Genomic DNA, 20244 nt, shown 5'->3' with positions numbered 1-20244 from the left:
TCCTTCCCTGCAGCACACCGACCTGCTCTCACTCCAATTTCAGAATTCTTTATGCTCCTGGAGACCCCCCCAGCCACGACCCTGTGCCTCTGCCCCCACACCCTGCCCCTCAGTCCCCTCGGTGGGTTTCTCCTTGGCTTCCCTATGGAGGTGGAGTCGTTGCTTGCAATCTCGCGGGCACTGAGATGACAGAGTCAGATGGCCGCCTGAAGCTCACAGAGCAGTGAGCTAACCTAGCGCCAAGCTGTACGGAGAACTCGGAGTGCACAGGGGATCAGCAGGCACAGGCCAAACACAGGGAATTCCTGGGTCCCCGGTGTGGCTCCTCACACCCTCTCGTGGCACAGGAGGATGGACGAGGCCTCTAAGAACTGCAGGGAGTCATCGCTGGTGGGATGTGTCTCAGTTGTGCAAGGAGGAGCTGCCTCTCATCCGTCCCTCACTTGATCCCCTATTACTGCATGGTTCCTGGCACTCCCCTGAGAGTCTTGGCCTGCGCAGTCTCAGATTCGCCTTTGTTTGCCAGGGGAGACCTCTGCTTGCCCAGAGGTGCATTAGCGTGTTGACCCAGGGAGCTCACCAGGTCATTTTCCTTGCTTGCTTGGGGCTGGAAAAGTGAGAAAATGGCAGAGAGGCCCTCATGCTAATGACTTTGCAACTTGTGTCTGCAGCTCATATTTTTTTTTTCTATTCAGTTGGCTACTTGACATGTTGACGTAGCTGTGGAACAGGTTATCAAGCTGAAAGCGTGCATGATAGAAACAGCTCCCCAGGTGCACCCCACCACTTTTTCCACCAACTGCCACCTCCGTGCCCCTTGTGTGTCTGCTTGGGGAGACACACTGTGTTCACCCCGACTCTTCCTCCTCCATGCACACCATGCTTCCAGGCTGCCCAACAACGCTGCCGTTTCTACCTTCATGATAGACCCAGAATTCCATCACTGACCCAGCTCCCCCAACACGGTGCTGGTTCAGGCCCCCACCGCCTCTCAGACTGACGGGTCGAGTGAGCACCCACCTGCACCCCTGCCCTCCAGTGCCTGGCTCTCTGTCCCTCCTCTGCCTGGAGCTGTCCAGGGTTCCTAGTGTCTGAGTGACAGCCAGCTGGGGGCTGTGGTGGACAAGGACAGAGCTTCTATCCACTGCTGCATCCATGGCACCTGTACTGGTCTCTGCAATGCAGGCAAAGCCCCACAAAGCAGTTACTCACTGAGTGAGCCACTGGACCTGATCCAGGTAGAGGAGAACGTGCCCCATGCGTCAGGGGAGCAGTAACCCAGAAGTGCAGCAGAGAGGGCCTTGGAGATGGGACCATGGCACATGGCTTCTGTCCACAGGTGGGGAAACCATGAAAGGGAACAAGCCTCACGGTCGCCTTTAAGGAGACAGGAGTGAGAGACGGAAGTCCCCGTCAGCAATGTCTTAGGGACAATTTGCCAATGTATTTCAAGAAATAAAATGGAGATTTGTATGGAAAACTTGAAACGTTATTGGATCATGAATCGTTTCATTTTCCCATCAGATTCACTGGCACAAAGAAATGAACTCGGGCCTCAAGGTGCCAGCAAGCTGGCTGCGAGGAGCCCAGCTACGCCCAGGCAGGGCACCCCAGGGTCACAGGTGGATTTGGGGTGGTGGTGAAGACGCCTCCTCACTCGCCTCACCCACGCCTGCTCCAGGCCTGAAAACCAGTTAGATCAGGATTTCCAAGGCCTTCCTGAGCTATACCTTGGGGGTTGGGAAGGAGGTTCAAAGTCACCGCCACCTTAGCACCCCCAAATTCAGGTAACTCCAGGGTTGCAGCAGAATAAACAGGAAAGGGATAATCAGGCCAGACTCTGAGACTGGCCCTGGGGGTCTCCCTGCAGCCAGACAGGGAAGGGGAGGGGTCTCCTGGCCCCCACCCTGGAGGGATGGAGAGGGCTACAGACACCACTGCCCCGTGGGGGGCATGAAAGAGTCCCTAGGGTTTCAGGACACACAGCACACACACACAGACCACACCCCCCAGCCCCCCACACACACACCCTGACCTCCTCTGGCTTCTGTGGTCCAGCTCCCTCCCTCCCAGGCCCTTTGTCTTCCCAGAGCCACTGGAGTTGCTTCTGCTCATGTTTCTTCGGCTTGGGCTAGGCCGTGGGCCTGGGTGGGCTCCAGGCTGCAGGTACTGGTGAGGCTGCTGTTCCTGGTAGCTGTGATTGGCGTCGAGGGCGATGGTGGGGATGGGGTGGCAGTGCACCTGGTGGAGGCTGTGGTGGTGCTGAGGCAGCGTCCGGCCAGCCTTCTCCCTTGAAATGAAGTCAGAGTAGAGGGCACTTGAAGGATGAAAGGAAGGGTTTTTTTAGCATCATTCCTCTCCAAGCTTATTGACGTGGTGTGGGTGCCAACGGTTTCCTGTGAAGTGGAAAGTTGAACCTGTTTCCCAAATGATTGTAAAACCTCACAGGATCTCCAAGAGGCACAAAATATACCGCTGTTTATAACACTGATAAGGAGGTATTGCGAGTGTCTATGGTTTAGTGGATGGATAGATGAACTAAGGTTGCTTAATGCACTACTGTAGAATGTCGAAGAGCCAGCACAGGGCTTTGGCAAGCTGAGCTGCTGCCCTCAGGGAATGCTGGCCCCCTCTCGAGCCTCATCTGCTCCACTTCCCATCCAGCTCCCTGCTAATGTGCCTGGGAAGGCAGCAGAAGATGCCCAAGTGCTTGGGCCCCTGCCATCCATCTGGGAGACCCTGATGGAATTCCTGGCTCCTGGCTTCATCCTAGCCCATCCCCGGCTGTTTCAGCCATTTGGAAAGTGAACCACAGCCATGGAAGACCTCTTTCTGTGTGTGTGTGTGTGTGTGTCTGTCTGTCTGTCTGTATCTCTCTCTGTGTCTGTATCTCTCTCTCTCTCTCTCTCTCTCTCTCTGCCTTTCAAATCTTTTTCTAAAAAAAACAATTATGAATTTTGGAAACCCCACCCTCTGAAGACAAAGCTGCGAGTGAAGCCACACTTCTGCGTTACACCCATTTGAACAGGGAAGACTTCTCCTAGGCCATGTCTCGTCCACCTCCACTCCTCCTCCCATGCCCATTTCGCACTGAATCCGGTTTTGCAGGAAACCCACACATTCTCCCCAGCCAACCTCAGAGCTGAAACAGCACGCCCTCGTCTGCGCACCCCTTCAAGGTCTCCCCTTCCCCTTGCAGTACAGCCGGTACCAGCAGTATGGAGCGGAGGAGTGTGTGCTGCAGATGGGCGGCGTGCTGTGCCCCAGCCCCGGCTGTGGAGCGGGGCTGCTGCCCGAGCCAGGCCAGAGGAGAGTCACCTGCGAGGGAGGCGGCGGCCTGGGCTGTGGGGTGAGTAGTGCCCGCACCCCTGGGTGCTGGTTTTTGCTGTTTCCTTGAGTTTGCAAATGGTCTGGGGTAAATATTTTATTCTCATTTTCCCATCAGACTCACATCTTTGAACTGATATATAAGGAAATCGCTTTTAAAATTCTTAGCTAGGATCCTGGATTTAAAAATTGCGATGTATTGATTTTGAGAAAAAAGAGCCATATTAAGGTTTTCGGCTTTAATTGCTTATGAAAATGTTTAAGGTGTGCACCGCTGTACCAGTGTTCAGCCGACCCAGGAGAAACGTATCCATAGCTCACAGATGCCTGTAGGTAGACAGGAGCGAGGGAGACAGAATTCATCAGCGATGTGTTAGTGACAGTTTGCCCAAGTATTTCAAGAAATGAAACGGATATTTATATGGAAAACCTGAAACGTTATCGGGTCATAAAATCATTCTCAATAGCAATGAGCCAAACAGAAGTGCCTGTTAGGGCACAGAGTAAGAAACACGGAAAATGTTTGTTCTAAGAGGTCAGAACCAACGGACCTGGATGGTTTCCGAGACGAAACGGTGGCCGCAGGCTGATGGGGTGGGGAGGGCAGCATAACTCACACACAAAGAGGCGCGCTGAGCTATAGGTTAGAATAGCAAGTGCGGAGTAATCCCAATATTAAATTCCCTGCAGGCCAGAAAAGGAAGACAGTCTGTGTGTTTAGAAAGTGCTGTTGCCTCCTGAAGGGGAACATTTCTTTTAAAATTGCAGCTTTAAGGGGAGCTCTGTGGAAGAACAGGCACTGGGTAGCAAAGGCACCCCCGGGCCTCATTTTGCCTGAGCGCCCGACGTCACCTTGGCATCAGCTGCCCTTGGCCAGGCCTCCTATCTGCCAGGCGGTAAAGCTCTCAAAACCCAGGGCTGAGCCACAGACGGGAGGCCGTGGACACTGGAAAACAATGAGATGCCAGTGTGCCCAAAGGCAAAGCCATGCCTCTGGGTTAATAATCGTGATTGCATTAGGTGAAAGCTCACCCATGTTTGCCACCCTCGGGAATTATGGAAATGGAACCACACTCTCGAGTCTTAGTCACCAGCGTTGGCTGTGTAATCTGTGCTGATTGTGTGTGGCTGAGCAGGCCACCAGCTGCCGGGATGAGAATGCCAGGGGATGGCTCCTTTCAAATTAGTTCCGGTCGTTACTAAGGAACAGCAAAACCGCGTGCCGCTGCCGGCTGGTCGCCTCCAGTTGCCCCGTGTCTGAAGCTGGGTTTTAAGATTTTCACCTCTTCCCGAGGTCGGGAATTTTTTGGCCCGTCTTCTGCGTTCAGTTGTCCACCTTGCTTTAAGGTTTTCTGCAACTTTAGGTTTGGACATCTTGGTCTTCCATTTTTTTAAACTGTTGTAAGTAACGTATGCATTTAAGTTCACAATCGTTCAGCAGTGAGTTGATTCGCTTCCGTGTCTTTGGGTTGAGAGAGGTTGGGGGACCTCACCGGAAGCCAGAGAGCCACGTTCAGGCTGTTGGATTTGAGGCTGATGCATTTTGGTTTTGTTCCGATCTTTTTCTGCTCTGTTGTTGGGGGAGGTGACTTGCTGGTTTGTGTATTCAACGTCTTGTGTCATGTAACAAAAATTTCCTGATTTTAAGAATTTCCTAAACATTTAGCATCTCCAAGGGTCACTGAGAGTCAAGAATCTCCACAAGTGGCCCCAGGTCTGTCCTGAAGTCATAGTCCAGCCCTGTGGTTCAGGGCACCCCCGCACACTCTTCTGTGAGGAACCCAGGTCTGGTCTCTGCACCAGGAGTGCTTGTCCTGAAGAAGTTGTCTTTAAGGGCGCTGGGGACCGAGCGGTGACGAGGTCCCCTGTGAAAGCGGAGTGCTGGGAAACCTGCAGCTGCCTCGGCGGGCGGCTAGGTGGGCTGTCCGCGCAGTGAATCCTCAAGTTCCCGGCTGGCCGTCCTCCTGGTTTGCCTCCACCTGTTCCGACTGCGTCTGCTTCCCTGGGGTGTGTGCGTCCCGAGGCAAGCTTCCCTCTTGCCTCGATTCACGGAGGGCAGTGGAAAGCCATTGTGTGAAAGGAATTGCAGCCAGATCGGGTTTGTTCTTTAGAGCAGTGCAGAGCCCAGTGCCCAACAGCTAGAAGAGGGATCTCTTCCTCTTTGCTCTGACACGAGGGGCAGCCAGGGACAAAACGGGCTGCCTCGGGGTATGGGCATGGGGACTGCCTCTTCCCGTGCAGGGTTCAAGGACCTGTCGCTGGTGGCAGCACTGGGGAAGAATGAGGTAATCTCTAGCCCTAGATGTCTTTAACCCCAGTAGTAGTTCTTGGGCTATGGTTTACAGGTTTCTTAGCTGTTTGTGCACCCACCTGTGCTGTTTTTTTTTTTTTCTTGACTGTCAACAGACAAAAAGTACAATGCTTACTATGTGGTTATATGGGAAATGTTTGATGTTATTAGAAGAATCTTATAGTGCACAAAGATTGAAAGCCAAATTCCCCACCGTCCATGGAATTTAAAAATTAAATCTCAGGACCCCTTGTGAAATGCCCATAGCCTCATGTTTGCAGAGCTGAGACACACCCTGTGTTAGACTCCAAGCTTGCGACGGTTCCCACCCCTGGTCATTCGACCACCCGTGTGCCTAGGTGGCCCTCAGCTATCCATGACTGCTGTCGCCTGTGGTTTCCACCTAAACACGCAGACTTCAACGTTTTGCTGGCCTCGGGCCTCCTTCAGGCTGCCTTGTGACCTATAGTAACGTCCTCTGGACATCAGTGACCCCAGCACCAGGCCCACCTGTTCCTCGGTAGCAATGTACATTGGCTAATAAACCAAGAGAAGGATTTCCATTTAAATTACAATGTCAGCCCATCCAGGAAAGACTTGACAGATGTATGGTGGCTGCCACAAATGTACTGCCATTATAAAGAAGTATTTGGACAAATTCCCAGGATTCGAGTTGAAATGTCACCACTGGTTCGTACCTACATATTCCTGCCCTAAGATTTTGCTGTTCTTGCCCTCAGTAATGAATGTTTTTGAGGTTCAGCATTCATTAAATGAATAAACAAATGGTTCTTTCTTAAAAATATAGAAATAATATAAATAAGCTACCCATTTATTTTCCTGTGTTAACTGCAATTTACTATAGTGTTAGAATTGCTTGCTGACCTCAGCAGATACCTCTTCAAGGCATCTAAGTGTTTAAGCTCATTCACATTTTTGTATAATGTACAGGTGGTTTACCGGCATACATGGTACCTAATTCAGAACCCTAAAATAATAAGTTCAAAGACCACACAAAACCAGGAACCCAAAGTTAGTAGAAAAACCACAGTTTACATGCCCTGTCAAAGGCTACATACACGTCAGAGTTAAGAGTTTTGGAAGTTCTGATGTATCAAATGCCTTACCCTTAGAAGCACTGAGATTTTAGTTTTCTCTCAACTACAATATTTTTGCATTGGCAGAACTCAACAAAGATTGTATTGGGGAGCCAATCGTCTGACCTCACCCTCCGCTAGCCCTCATATCTTTCCTAATGCTCACAAAGACATTCATTGACTTTGTGAGGAATTCATAGTCTGCATTACTATTTTGTCTGCCATTGTTGTTATTCACCAGAACTGTCTCACTAGCTTTTATGATCAGTGCAAAATGTTGATGTCTAATACTGGAAAACAGCAATAACATATGCAACACATTATACTCAGTGACCTGGGAGTGAATGCAGAAACCGATGGCAATCAAATCTTGGGAGTTCTCCCTAAATATAGCATCTCCAGCCTATTTGGTGTTGTCTTAGGACATCGTATGTCTGGGAGATAATTTCTTAAAATGATACGTGAAATTGGACAAAGAGTTTTTAGTTTTAAATTAGAAATCCAGGGACAAGAATTAACAACTGCAAACAAGCCAAAATAAGAAAAAAAAAAGCCCAAATGAAAACAGGAGACCTTCAGAAATCATATCACTGACCGTAAGTAAAGAAAATGATATAACATTTCTTGAGACCTGGAACAGCCACGCCCTCCATGAACCAAGCATCTGCTGCCCAGTGGCAGGTGTGTTGGGACGTCACAGGTGCTCCTCACTTGCAGAGACGCCTTCCAACCCTTCCTAAGTTTGCCCTCTTGCACTGTTTTCCTTAAAGAGAGTCTCAAAAACTGTGGCATGTTTTAAAGGCCCACGAAGCTTAGATGTGGTGTGGGGTAAGACCAACCGTGTGCAGAGAAAGTTGTATGTGTGTATGTGTTTTTGTGGGAAATAATAATTGTGATAATTGCATTAACATGTCGTTGAAGGTTTTGTGAAATGAGAGTCAGCCTCATTTTCACTTCTCTATAGAGAAGGAATCGGTGAAAATGACAGTGACTGATCTTTCACACAAAGATGTAACTAGTTGGTGAGTTACAAACCTAAATGGACCAATAGATGTAGAGTCCTTTTTTCATCGTGGGGAGCTCAGAAAGAGACAACAAGCCAACAGTCAATAATAAGAGGGGAAATGAAAGTGGTTAATTTTTCCTATTCTTTAAAGAGATGCTAGCTTATTTTTATAATAATGCATAATTTAATTAGATTTTGCCGAAACATTTTGAAAACTACATTGGGTCCTTTCTCTTTTTGCCTGTGGTTTATGCCGCAGTTTTCAAGGAGACCGAGGAGGACAGGCGATTTCACGGGAACTAAATGTGGGGTTGTGAGCATCAAGCTCCATGCTGTATGCAGACCTGGCTCACCTCGGTGCTGGATGCTCCAGCGGCAAACAACGGAATCGTATATTTTTCCTCTTTATTTTTTTAAGGCAGAAAAAGAGTCAGAGATCCCATCACTGATTCATTGCCTGAGTGTCCACCAGGAAACTCAGTTCCAGGCTCCCACATGGATGGCAGAGACCCAACTGTATTAGCAGGAGGCCGGAATCAGGAAAGAGCAGGGCCTTCAACCCAGGCACTCAGGACTGGCGCTGTGGCTCACTTGGTTAATCCTCCACCTGAGGCGCCGCATCCCATATGGGCGCCGGGTTCTAGTCCCGGTTGCTCCTCTTCCAGTCCAGCTCTCTGCTGTGGCCCGTGAGGGCAGTGGAGGATGGCCCAGGCGCTTGGGCCCTGCACCTGCATGGGAGACCAGGAGAAGCACCTGGCTCCTGGCTTCGGATCGCCACAGCGCGCCGGCTGCAGCGGTCATTTGAGGGGTGAACCAACGGAAGGAAGATCTCTCTCTCTGTCTCTCTCACTGTCTAACTCTGCCTGCCAAATAAAAAAAAAAAAAAAAAAAAAAAAACCAGGCAGGCACTCTGATATGGATGCAGGCATCCCAAGCCACATCTTAACTGCCGTGCCAGGTGTCTACCCCAGAATCATGTCTTGTTGATACATTCTTTTTTGATATACAAGATGCTCTTTATCAGAAAGCATTTAAAAAGGGAAGTGAATCTTACAAAATGTCAAAAAAAATGCACTCTGTTTTTTTGACATGTGTCCAAAAATCTAATTTAAGCTCTAAGATTGGCTCGTTTGCAGATTGGAAATAAGTCTTGCTAGACTCGCTGCCTGTGAGACAGCTTGAAGTGCGAAGATAGAAAGCTTCGGAGAGTAATGATTTTAATTAAAGCAACGTTCGTGAGTGTAGCAACAAGGTCTGCATCCTACCGCACAGGAAAGTGCTTATCCGTTGGCAAATGTTCCCTAGAAAGCGGTCGGCGTTTTGAAGTGCGTACTTTCTAATCCAGTACAGACCAGTGGCCGTCCTATTTGTAGCTCATTTTTACTGAAATAAAGGGAGCTGTGAAATAATTATGCTCGTTGGAAGTGATAAAAGAGATCTCTGTGAATAACATATTAGGAAACTGATTCCAGCTGAGTGGAGACCTCAGAACAGTCCAGAAACCAGCTGTCCACTCACAATGGCAGAGCTGGGTGCCTTTGTTGGGTCTTGCTCTGACCTCTGTGAGGGCCTTAGCTGTCCAGCATAGCAGCCTCCAGGCACGTTTGATGGTTTGTAATGAGACTGAAAATCCAATCCCTCTGCAATAAGGACCACATTCCGAGTTCTCAGTGGCCTCAAGTGGCCAAGTGGCTTCTGCAATGGGCAGTGCACCGTAACTGCAAACAAAATTCTATTGGGTAGCACTGGGCGGGAGAAAGACTGGGACCCCCGCCCAAGGAGTAGCATCCACAAGAGACGTGTTTTCCAGAGATCAAAGCCATTTCTGGTGTAAAACAAGGTAAGGCAGCACTTGGCAAAGCAACGATCCTATGATGTAGCTTCCAAGGGATGTGAGTGGGAGCGGGCTTGGCGGCAGGGGACAGGAGGGAGGTAGAGGCCTGAGACCAGGAAGCTTGGAGACACAGGAGGCCAGATTAAACAGGCGTCTCTTCTTGTAGGGCTTCCAGCTTTTGATCCACAAACATGCCTTTCTCTTGGACAAGTAGAACACCGCAGGCGGCGTTTCCCACTGTCTGTAGAGCAAGAACCGCTCTTGGGTGGTGTGCTGTGTGAGACAGGGGCCTGAGACAGCCTGGCCATCAGGTGTGCTTGGGACACTTCACGTGCTGGGTGGGTGCGTACTGCAGCGGCTGGAATCGCAGCATCACAAGCGTTAGGCCCACAACATTCTCCTCTTGTAAAAGGATGATTCTCTTAATTGTGTGCTATACCTGACTTGAGTATCATTTTGAGAATACCTTTTTATAAAAAAAACTGTGTTTCTAAAAATGCTATTGGTGGATCTTTCTTGAGACTAAGGTCGGTTGGAGAAGATAGGCTGGAGTTTCATGGCTGTGCGTGATTAATAACTCACTTTCAAATGGTCCAGGTAACAAAGAGTGGGAAGGGTTTTAAAACTTCCTGAATGGCCTGCACTGTGGCTCAATAGGCTAATCCTCCACCTGCGGCGCTGGCACACCGGGTTCTAGTCCCGGTCAGGGCGCCGGATTCTGTCCCGGTTGCCCCTCTTCCAGGCCAGCTCTCTGCTGTGGCCCGGGAAGGCAGTGGAGGATGGCCCAAGTGCTTGGGCCCTGTATCCCATGGGAGACCAGGAGAAGCACCTGGCTCCTGGCTTCGGATCAGCGCGGTGCACCGGCCGCAGTGGCTATTGGAGGGTGAACCAATGGCAACCTTTCTCTCTGTCTCTCTCTCTCCCTGTCCACTCTGTCTGTCAAAAAAAAAAAAAAAAAAAAAACCTTCCTGAATGTGTCCAGCCGCTGTAGAAATGCGGAACAGGCGCGCAGCCCGGCGGGAGCTGGCAGCTGGTATGCGGCCCCCCACCTGGCACTGAGCAAGGTGCACCTCTCTCTCTCTCTCTCTCTCTCTCTCCCGCCCCCTTTGCAGCCCGGAGGCTGCTGGAGGCTGCTGGTGGCTCGGGACAGGGGCAGTCATGCTCCAGCTCATGACAGTAATTGCTTGTCTCGCCCCACCATTTTTCAGGTCCCCCATCATCTGCTGGCGGAGGTCTCACAGAGACACATTCTGTTCTCCTCTTCCTGACTTCCCCCAGCGCTGTTTTCTCATTAGAATCTCTCCTGCATGCCTGCCCCTGAAGGCGCCCACCCAGACACGGCCTGCAGCATTCCACCTGCCCCCTGCTGCCCCCATTTCCCTTCCAGATGCCTTGAGGAGGTGGCCTGGGGATCCGGTACTGTGGTTTCTAGCCCATACACTCACTCAGCTCACCCTTTGTGGAGCTAGTGGTATGCGGACCCCATCTACATAAACTGTGTGTCTGTGTGATCTGGATTGTGGGTTCTAAATATCACAACTCTTCTATTTCTGAGCTCATTTTCTTAATTTTAAATATTTTATGTGCTAAAATGTATATACCATTAAATCTGTCAATTTAACCAATTTTAATTGTACAACTGAATAGCACTAAGTACATTCATAGTACTTTACAACCATCACCACTGTATTTCCAAAGTTTTTGTACCCCAAATACATTTGTACCCATTAAGCAATACCTAGTTCCACATTCCTCCCTCCATATCCCCCGCCCCGGTCCCTTTAAGCCTGCAACCCTACTTCCTGTCTCTTCATTTGCATATCCCAAATGCTTCCTATAAGTGAAGTCACAGAACATTCGTTGTGTCTGTTTCTTGTTCACGCAGCATCATGTTCTCCAGACTCATCTGTGTCACAGCATGTGTCAGAGTTCCATTCTTCTGTGTAAGTAGTATTCCCTTGGGTGCTCAGACCCATCTGTGTCTCTTCACTTCCCTAGGACAGTCCTTCCGCTCCCTGGATCAGCAGTCGGCCAGGCTCGCTGACTCGGAGTCACCCATAAGAAACAGAAAGTGTCAACGTCACTTTAAATTGCAAGCCTGGCCTCAGTTCATTAAAAATACCTTGACACAAATAACAAACGTGGTTTAACACGAAAGCGTCCGCCGGGCCCTGAGGCCCAGCCCCGTGCACCACCTGTGCGCTGGGCCTGCAAGCCCAGATGGGCCCTCAGCTCCCGGACTGCTCTGGGAATTCCCCAGGTCCCACCTGGAGCTCTCACTGTCTGTTCCCCTGCCTGGCAAGGTGGACAGTGGCAACAAGAGCCGATTGTTCCCCTGACCTCTCCGAAGACCTGGCGTGTTCCCACTTCATTTTTGTCTGGATCAGGTTGTTTGAATCCCAGTGCTAGAAATGAGTCTGCTATGAATACAAGTACCTCAACCCTCCGTCGGCATCCATAATGTTTTAGCTCCCCGTTTAGAGACCAGAACTCGGTCCTCCTACGGGAGTAAGGTCGGTAGGTGGCCAGAAGTAGAACAACTGTTAATGCATAGAACCAAGCGGAGAGACCAGAAAAAGAAGGTCAGTGCTCAGAAATACATAACGATTTTCTGGAAAGGATTCCAGAGAGCAGTCACAGCGGTTGTCCTTGGGAGAGGAAGTGGGGCTCGGGGACGAAGCTGTCACTTCTCCGGGACGAAGCTGTCACTTCTCGGCTGATGACCTGTAATGCTTGAGGCTCCTAAACATGCGTGCAGGGCGCTTTTTCTGTTTTATAACTTGAGGGACCATCTGAGTTTATGAGCTAGTTTTGTTTTTTTCCTTAATTGTTTCCTGTATTAAAAAAAAAATAGTACTATTACTTGCTAAAAATGAAAAGCAGTGTGCCCAGTAATGAAATGGGGTCGATTTGGAGCCACTTCAGACCTGGTGTCTGTGTGGGGCCTTCCCCTGGCAGAGGCCAAGGCCATGAGCACCAGGTCTGCAAAGCCGAGGTCACGTTCGGGAGGGCACAGGGCATGCAGGTGGCCCAGCCGGGCAGATCTTTCAAGCTTGTGATTTGCATAGGGCACGCCCCTGTCTCACACCCATTTAGCCGAATGAAAACCAGAGTGGAGTCTGCTGGGAAATGTAATTTCCGTTCTCAAAATAAGTTCTGTGAAGCGCATCACCGAAAGCATACAGCCGGCCGGCGCCGTGGCTTAACAGGCTAATCCTCCACCTGCGGCACCAGCACACTGGGTCCTAGTCCCAGTCAGGGCGCCAGATTCTGTCCCGGTTGCCCCTCTTCCAGGCCAGCTCTCTGCTATGGCCCAGGAAGGCAGTGGAGGATAGCTCAAGTCCTTGGGCCCTGCACCCGCATGGGAGACCAGGAAAAGCACCTGGCTCCTGGCTTCGGATCAGCGAGATGCGCCGGCCGCAGTGGCCATTGGAGGGTGAACCAACAGCAAAAAGGAAGCCCTTTCTCTCTGTCTCTCTCTCTCACTATCCACTCTGCCTGTCCAAAAAAAAAAAAAAAGCATACAGCGACTGGACACACGCGGGTGACGTTCATTTTTTGGGTGTAGTTTTTACACCACGTAAGTCGTTCTTAAATCAAGGACACTATGTCCCTCGGCTACCTGGCACCGTGTGCGTTTTCAGGATCATGTCCTCAGCCCGGAGTGTGGGGTGTTACATTCATCGGGCTCCCCTGCAAGGGAGGTGGAGATGGCCTCACACAGGGTGTCCTGCCCAGCGTGTCCAACTAACGGAGGGACAGGGCAGCGGCCCACCCTCACTTTTCACTCCAACAGACACCTGCACAGGCAGCACACATACTGGTGTTAGAGCCGTGTCAGTGAGAGTCAGACGGTGCCATGGGGCCGAGCGCAGGGAGTGCTCAGGGCGGGAGCAGCGTGTGTTTCTCATGCCAATCAATGGTTCGCTGCAAAAGGCCACAGCTGTGAACTCCTGGAGCACACGGGGCTATCACCTGGGCACAGATGAGTCACCTCTGTCCCCTGGGCAGAGGTCTTGGGGGTCTGCAGCACAGTCAGGATCCAGGAAAATGCAGCCAGCTCACCAGTGGAGCTCCTCAGAGCTGACTTGTTGGCCTCTTCAGCACCAGGAATGAATGAGGCCTGACAATGGAACCTCGAAGGACCCCTGCTCCCGACAAATCTGCCCCAGCCCCAGCCTGATCAGAGCTGCACCTGGCAGAACCGCCCGGCCCGGCTGCACAGGACCGACCCTCCTGTCCATTTCTGAGTCTATATTGTGCGTGGGACTTAAGAGGCAGATTTGTTTTTCCTTGTCCATTTTATTGATTTTTTTTTTTAAGGAAAAAGCCAAGAACAGAAGCCCACGGGTAAGGCACAGGCCAAATGAATAAGCCTCGCCCCGTCTGCCCATCCTGGAGCCAGGGTCAGCAGGAGGGAAAGCGAACAGAGACCCTTTTAGAGAAAGGCAGCCCTCGCAGCTGCGTCCTGGGAAGTAATTTGCCAAGTGGCTCTGTTATTGCACTTCCAGAAAGAAAGCAATTTTCCTCCTCCTCCGTGCAGAGGCAGGCGCCGAACGACGCTTCTCTCCCCAGCCCACGCCACCAGTCACTCTCTTTAGAAAGAACCAATATTGTTCCTGACACGCATTCGTCCTCACAAAGCCCTGTTGGTCATTGTCCACTGTCCGGCGACAGTCTGGGAGTTTAATGTCTTGTGATTTTCTTCCATTTCCTCTCCAGGTGTTAGTGTTAAACTGACAAGTCCCTCACCCAGGGGAAGTCTCTGAGCTGCTCCCACGGCCGCCTGTGCAGATGGACCCACTCTGCTTGCAGACTGGTGCCCCGCCCTGAACAGTGCTTACCCATGTGGCTCATAGGAGTATTTGCAGCCTTTCTCCCTAAGAACCTGAAGTGGTGTTCTGTTTTTAAGATTTATTTACAGGCCAGCGCTGTGGCTTAACAGGCTAATCCTCCACCTTGCGGCGCCGGCACACCGGGTTCTAGTCCCAGTCGGGGCGCCGGATTCTATCCCAGTTGCCCCTCTTCCAGGCCAGCTCTCTGCTATGGCCCAGGAAGGCAGTGGAGGATGGCCCAAATCCTTGGGCCCTGCACCCGCATGGAAGACCAGGAGAAGCACCTGGCTCCTGGCTTCAGATCAGCGAGATGCGCCGGCCGCAGTGGCCATTGGAGGGTGAACCAACAGCAAAAAGGAAGCCCTTTCTCTCTGTCTCTTTCTCTCACTGTCCACTCTGCCTGTTAAAAAAAAAAAAAAGAAAAGAAAAAGATTTATTTACTGGAGAAGCAGAGTTAGAGAGGGAGACACACACACACACACACACAGAATCTTCCATCCATTGGCTCACTCCCCAAATGTCCTCAAAGCCAAATCTAGGCCAGGCCAAAGCCAGGAACCTGGAACTCCATGCAGGTCTCCCGTGTGGGTACAGGGCCGCAAGGACGTGGACCATATTCTGCTTTCCCAGGTGCATTAGCAGGGAGCTGGATCAGAAGTGGCGCAGTTGGGACTCAAACCAACACCCATATGGGATGCCAGCGTTGCAGGCGGTGGCTTAACCTGTTACGCCACTATGCCAGCCCCAAGGTGTGCTCTTTATCTGTGTTAGCCTACACGTAGGTACTGCCTGGCCTTTTGGCTTTTTGTGGAGGACATTATAAAAGAGACATTGAGCCCAATAAGCCAAAGGCAGAAGTTAGATGGGACTGTGCTCACCGGATTTTTAAAGAATGGGGAGGGCTTAGAATGGCGCCACCTAGAGGAGCAGTGGCCCAGTTATCTGTCAGCCTTCTTCAGCACACTGGCGGGAATGTTTCACCTGTACAGGAAGAGTGGATATCAGAGCCAGAGTCAGAAGAAATAAAGCTGAACCAAAGGGAGCTTTTCTGCGCTCACACAGCAGGCCGCTATGAGCGGTATTGTGTCATTGCAAAGAGCAGAGGCGCTTGATCAGTAGGAAGGTGAAAGATAGGATTAAGGAGATCAGATCTTTGTTATACTAAAGCTATCGACCCACGCATCTGCTTCCCGTCGTGGGCTGGGGGAAACTGCTCCACGTTGTGAATGGATCAGAGGTTTTTAAAAGGTTTCCCAACAGGTGCTGAGAGGCTGGGTTACTGTGTCTATTTTTAGTTTGCTGTTCTGAAGAAGCCAACGATTGTTTTTAGCCGATCTCGGAAAAAGCAGTGAACTTGGAAAGGAAGCGTGACATAGACGATGTGATTGCTGGGCAGGCTTTCCATATTCCAAGCATCCCCGTAGATACCATCGATACGTCGAATTGCACGGAGTGTGAACTGAACCGCGGGGCTGGAGCCTCCCCTGTAAGCTCTTCACCCTCCTGTCCCAACCCCGCTGCTGGCCACCAGGGGGCAGGGCAGCCACTGTTGGCACCTGCGTGTGCAGAGCCAGGCGCAGTCCCTGGGAGGAGATGCCCCTCCTGACACCCTCCCCTCCCCCACTTTCACTTGCTAACGAGACAATGATTGTCTGTCTGTCTGTCTTCCTAAGTGTCCACCTCGTTGGCAGGAGGCCCCTTCCCGGCGCAGTGGTGAGTTGTCCAAGCCAAGTCAGACTAATCCCCTGGTCCTTGCTGGTGGTCAGTTGGGCAGATCCAGGTCCCTGTGCTTGGTGACACCACTGAGTGAAGCTGCTCAAAAGCCACAGCGATGCTGGGCTGCCCACTGCAGACCATAGCGCTAGCACTAGCCGCTGTGTTCCTGCTTAAGCCAGCTTGGCGGAGGCTGCTTGTCCAGCCAGAATCTGTTACATATAACACAGTCATCCCTGTCTCTCCGTATTGACCAGAGGAATTCACCAATAGCTTTGAGCAGACAACAAAAAGAGGTACTTGATGAGGATGTTTTTGTGGGAGACGAATCACCGTCAGGTTCTATCCCAGAATAGTTCTGTAACTTCCACAGCTGTAATCGGCAATAAAAAAGAATTATCTTTTTCTTCCTCCCTGGCTAACTGGACCAGGTGTCCTCCATTCTGCCCCTCGTACATGTCTGTGACAGTGACCAGAACAGCAGAGGCTCATGTAGATGGAAGTTTAATTCTTCCCCCATAGGCTGGGATGGCCGCCCGGCTCCACAGTCTCTCCTTGGCCTCGCCTGTGTGGGACAGGTGACGCTGCATCACGCCCACCTTCCAACCAGGACAAAGGGGGAGAGGGGAAGATTTTCTCACTCTCTTCAAAGCTCGCTCCAGAGGGGGCACTCCACGCTTTAGTCAGATCCCATCTGAGAAAAACGGCAGCTGGCGCCAATGTCTGTGGCAAATAGCTTTTTTCTGGGTGCCATGTGCCCAGTGAAAATCGCTCCCCCGAGGGAAAGTTCCCTGGCTGGGGACAGTCTCCACGAAGCTGGCGTCTCCTCTCTCTCCTTCAGTCCTCACGCAGGTACGGTCCATCTTCTCTCCAGACTTAGAGTTTAGCACTTTCAAGTAGGCAGGAATTCCTCTGAGTAGCTTGCACCTGCTTTTATATTTCTAACAACAGTGAGTATTTGCTTGGTGATCTTTTTTTAAACAATAAATACTTCTTACCTTCTACATTCCCAGGCATAAAAAATTAGTCCTCCAACTGTTGGCAATGCCTGCAATTGTACATCCGTCCCTTCTCAAAAGGTGTTGCCTCTTAACCTCCTAGATGTGCACAGATAAATGGATCCAGCATGCACTGTTGTCACCTTAAACAGAATCATCGAGGCACAAGTCTAGGAAATTCTCTGGGCACGCTGACGTTTTTCACCTGCTGGTCTTTCTGTTCTCATTTTACACACAGATGCATGGCTTAGCCATGGAGAACCACACATCGTGCCCATCAATGCTCTTAGAGTTACAAACTGAATACAATAGTCCATGTGGCACTCGGAGTCACACGGGCTCCTGATTGGCATTTCAGACATGAGTCCTAGGACTCTTAGCTTTTATTATTTTACCACAATCGCTGGAAATCGTGCCGTTTTCCACAAGGGGCAGAAATTCGGTATATCTTTCCTTATGTTTAAAATAAAGCCATAACACAGGAGAAAGTCACTCATTTGTTCTGCATACATTAATTGTCCCCTATGTAGGTGACACGACCGTGTGCTACAGCAGAACACAAAGGGGATGACACAGCCACAACACGCAAGAAATCCATGGTCCAAGGGAAGACTGGGCAGGTGCCTGAATGGCCTCTCTGCCAAGCAGCACATAATCATGCCAGTAATGCCCCATGGAACTCAGCACCGTCAGGGACTTCTCACCCAGGTCCCCGTCGCCTTCACCAGGCTCACTTTAGTGCTGGCCACACTGCCCCTGTGTGCACGTTCCCTCCGCTCCGTCTGCGAGGTCCTGGTGGTGAACAGGGATACCTCCGTTCACTGTGATTTGCAGGATAAGTTCTAAGGCCAGGGCAAATGATGGGACCTAGGAATTCATATTCACATGACAGTGAGGGCTGTGTATAGAGAGAGACGTTGCCCTGCAGGTAGTTGGAAATAGGAGATTGAAATTTCAGGTATCAGGTAAAGATGTGAGAGCGAAGGTTGGAAAGGTACCTGGCGAAGCTCTTCAAGAGCCGGTCTGTTCTCTGCAGAAGAGCAGGGCAGCCTGTTTTCAAAGATGCGAGAAGACTCACAGGGCTCACTCCAGCCAAGATAGGGCAGCCTCAGTCCCTGCTGGGCCCCAGGAGGTGGAGGGAAGTGGAAAGGCAACCTCTCTGAAGTACAATTTCCAAACCCAGGCGCCTGCTCCAAAAGATGAAACTCAGACTCGCAAGATAAGGCCTGTTACCCGGACAGCTTGGAGCCGGTCTGGGGGGTTACACTTGTGGTAATGAACCAAACACATGAGTCTTCGAACAATTTCGGAGCTCCTCCTAAGCCTTCCCCTGGTCTGAGACCTCAGGGCCCCTCGGCGTGCGCCAGACCTCCTCTTCCCTCTGCCCTACAGGAATTCCCCAGGGAGGATCTGAGAAGTGCCAACCCCAGTGATGGCACTTTTTTTTAAATGCTTCTGGTGTAAAACACTTTTGCTGCTCTTTTGTTTTTATAGCGTACTCAAGAAGTTTCACTGCTCAAAGAAGCAAGATAATGGTCCTCTATCAGTACTTATCCTCCGTGTAAAAGGAACTGGTCCCGCAGGATTGACAGAAAGACATTATCAAATGATCTTTTCCTTTATCATCAGAATGGAAGCAATGAAAACTCTGCTTCCCAAACATCCTAAATATGTTGGGGGATATTTAACCCATTCAGTAATCTCTTCCTGGAGATGCAATCTCTTGCACCAGCAGTTTGTAAGAATGTTTCTTTTACAGAGGCAGGAAAGGACAGACAACTCTTCCCATCTTTTGGTTCACTCTCCAAATGCCCACAACGGCCAGAGTTGGGCCATGGCCAAAGCCAGCATCCAGGAACTCAGTGTAGGTCTCCGCGTGGGTGGCAGAAACCTGAAGTGCTCGAGCCATCCCTGCAGCCTCCCGGGGTCTGCATTAGTGGGAAGCTGGCGTCAGAGGCCAGAGCCAGGAACAAACGCAGGGACTCCAACATGGGATGCAGACTTCCTAACCACTAGGCTAAAGGCCTGCTCTGAATGCTTCTTACTTTAGAAAATACTTTCTGTGCCTTAGAGTAGAAGGTAATTTACAAGTAGGGCAGCTGCCTCGATGACGTCAGTAGGTAATATTTGATTCAAATACGGAGGCTGTGCTATTTTGTTACCTGAAACTGTAACCGTGAGTTCTGGAAGAATCCAACCATCTCTGTTCTGCACGGTGAGGTCGTAAGTAAGTTCGTCCACCTCCCCTCCGCCTCCGTTTCCAGAGCCGCTGACTGAGGGCTCCACCTGTGAGACTAAGATTCCTTGCTCGCTGTTACCAGTGTCGCCGGAGCTGACGGGCAAGTGTGTGGCTTGCCTCACCAATCTTGTGACTGGGTGCTCACCACAGCAGGGACAGAGCCATCTGCCATAGCCTGGGTCAATATCCCATCCTGTCTTTCCACCTTTCCTACACGACCTAAATGACCACTCATCAGAGAGGTTGTTGGATGGTGGCACCCTAGCAGGAAATCACCTAAACTAATTTTTTAAGATTTATTTATTTATTTGAAATGCAGATTTACAGAGAGAGAGAGAGAGATCTTCCATCCACTGCTTCACTCCCCAGATGACCACAATGACCAGGGTCTCCCATGTGGGTAGCAGTGGCCCAAATACTTGGACCACTCTCCGCTGCTTTTCCTAGGACATTAGCAGGGCGCTAGATGAGAAAGGAAGCAGCCAGAACTCGAACCAGCATCAGTGCCCATACGGAATGCCAGCATTGCAGGTAGTAGCTTTGCCCACTGTGCCACAGCGCCCAACCCCTAAATCACCTAAACTGAGTTTGAACAGGAAGGTGTGTGTCGACCATAGGGAGAGACCCAAAGGGTGCGTCGATAGCTGCTTCAAGTCAGGGACTCTTGAATTCAAATTATTCTGCAAAGATGCCCTTGTAAACCTAGAGATAATGATTCGCATGGTATGAGATAGAGCTCTCCTCTTCTCAGGAGGAAACAGCAGCCAATCTGACCTCTTTGGCCCTTGGCACACACTACGAGGTCTTAAGAAAGATCTCATTTAGTTGGCTTTCTGTTCCGTTTGCCTCCTTTCCCAGGAATCCTCAGGTAGGACTTCAGCTAGCCATGCGAGACAGTCACTGCT

General features: G+C 50.6%; 1 protein-coding gene across 2 annotated transcripts in view; it reads left to right on the top strand.

Moving 5' to 3' along the window:
- The window catches only part of PRKN (parkin RBR E3 ubiquitin protein ligase), a 1356574-nt gene that overhangs the window by 1188743 nt on the left and 147587 nt on the right, over positions 1-20244 (top strand). For both annotated transcript variants that reach the window (XM_062187015.1, XM_062187014.1), the window contains exon 9: positions 3200-3349. In XM_062187015.1, the coding sequence (XP_062042999.1) occupies positions 3200-3349 (150 nt within the window). The remainder of the gene's footprint in view (positions 1-3199; positions 3350-20244) is intronic.

Source organism: Lepus europaeus, chromosome 3 (genome assembly GCF_033115175.1).
Source record: "Lepus europaeus isolate LE1 chromosome 3, mLepTim1.pri, whole genome shotgun sequence".
Lineage (NCBI taxonomy): Eukaryota > Metazoa > Chordata > Mammalia > Lagomorpha > Leporidae > Lepus > Lepus europaeus.
The sequence above is the reverse complement of the archived record's forward strand: the minus strand, read 5'-3'. Positions and strand labels throughout refer to the sequence as shown.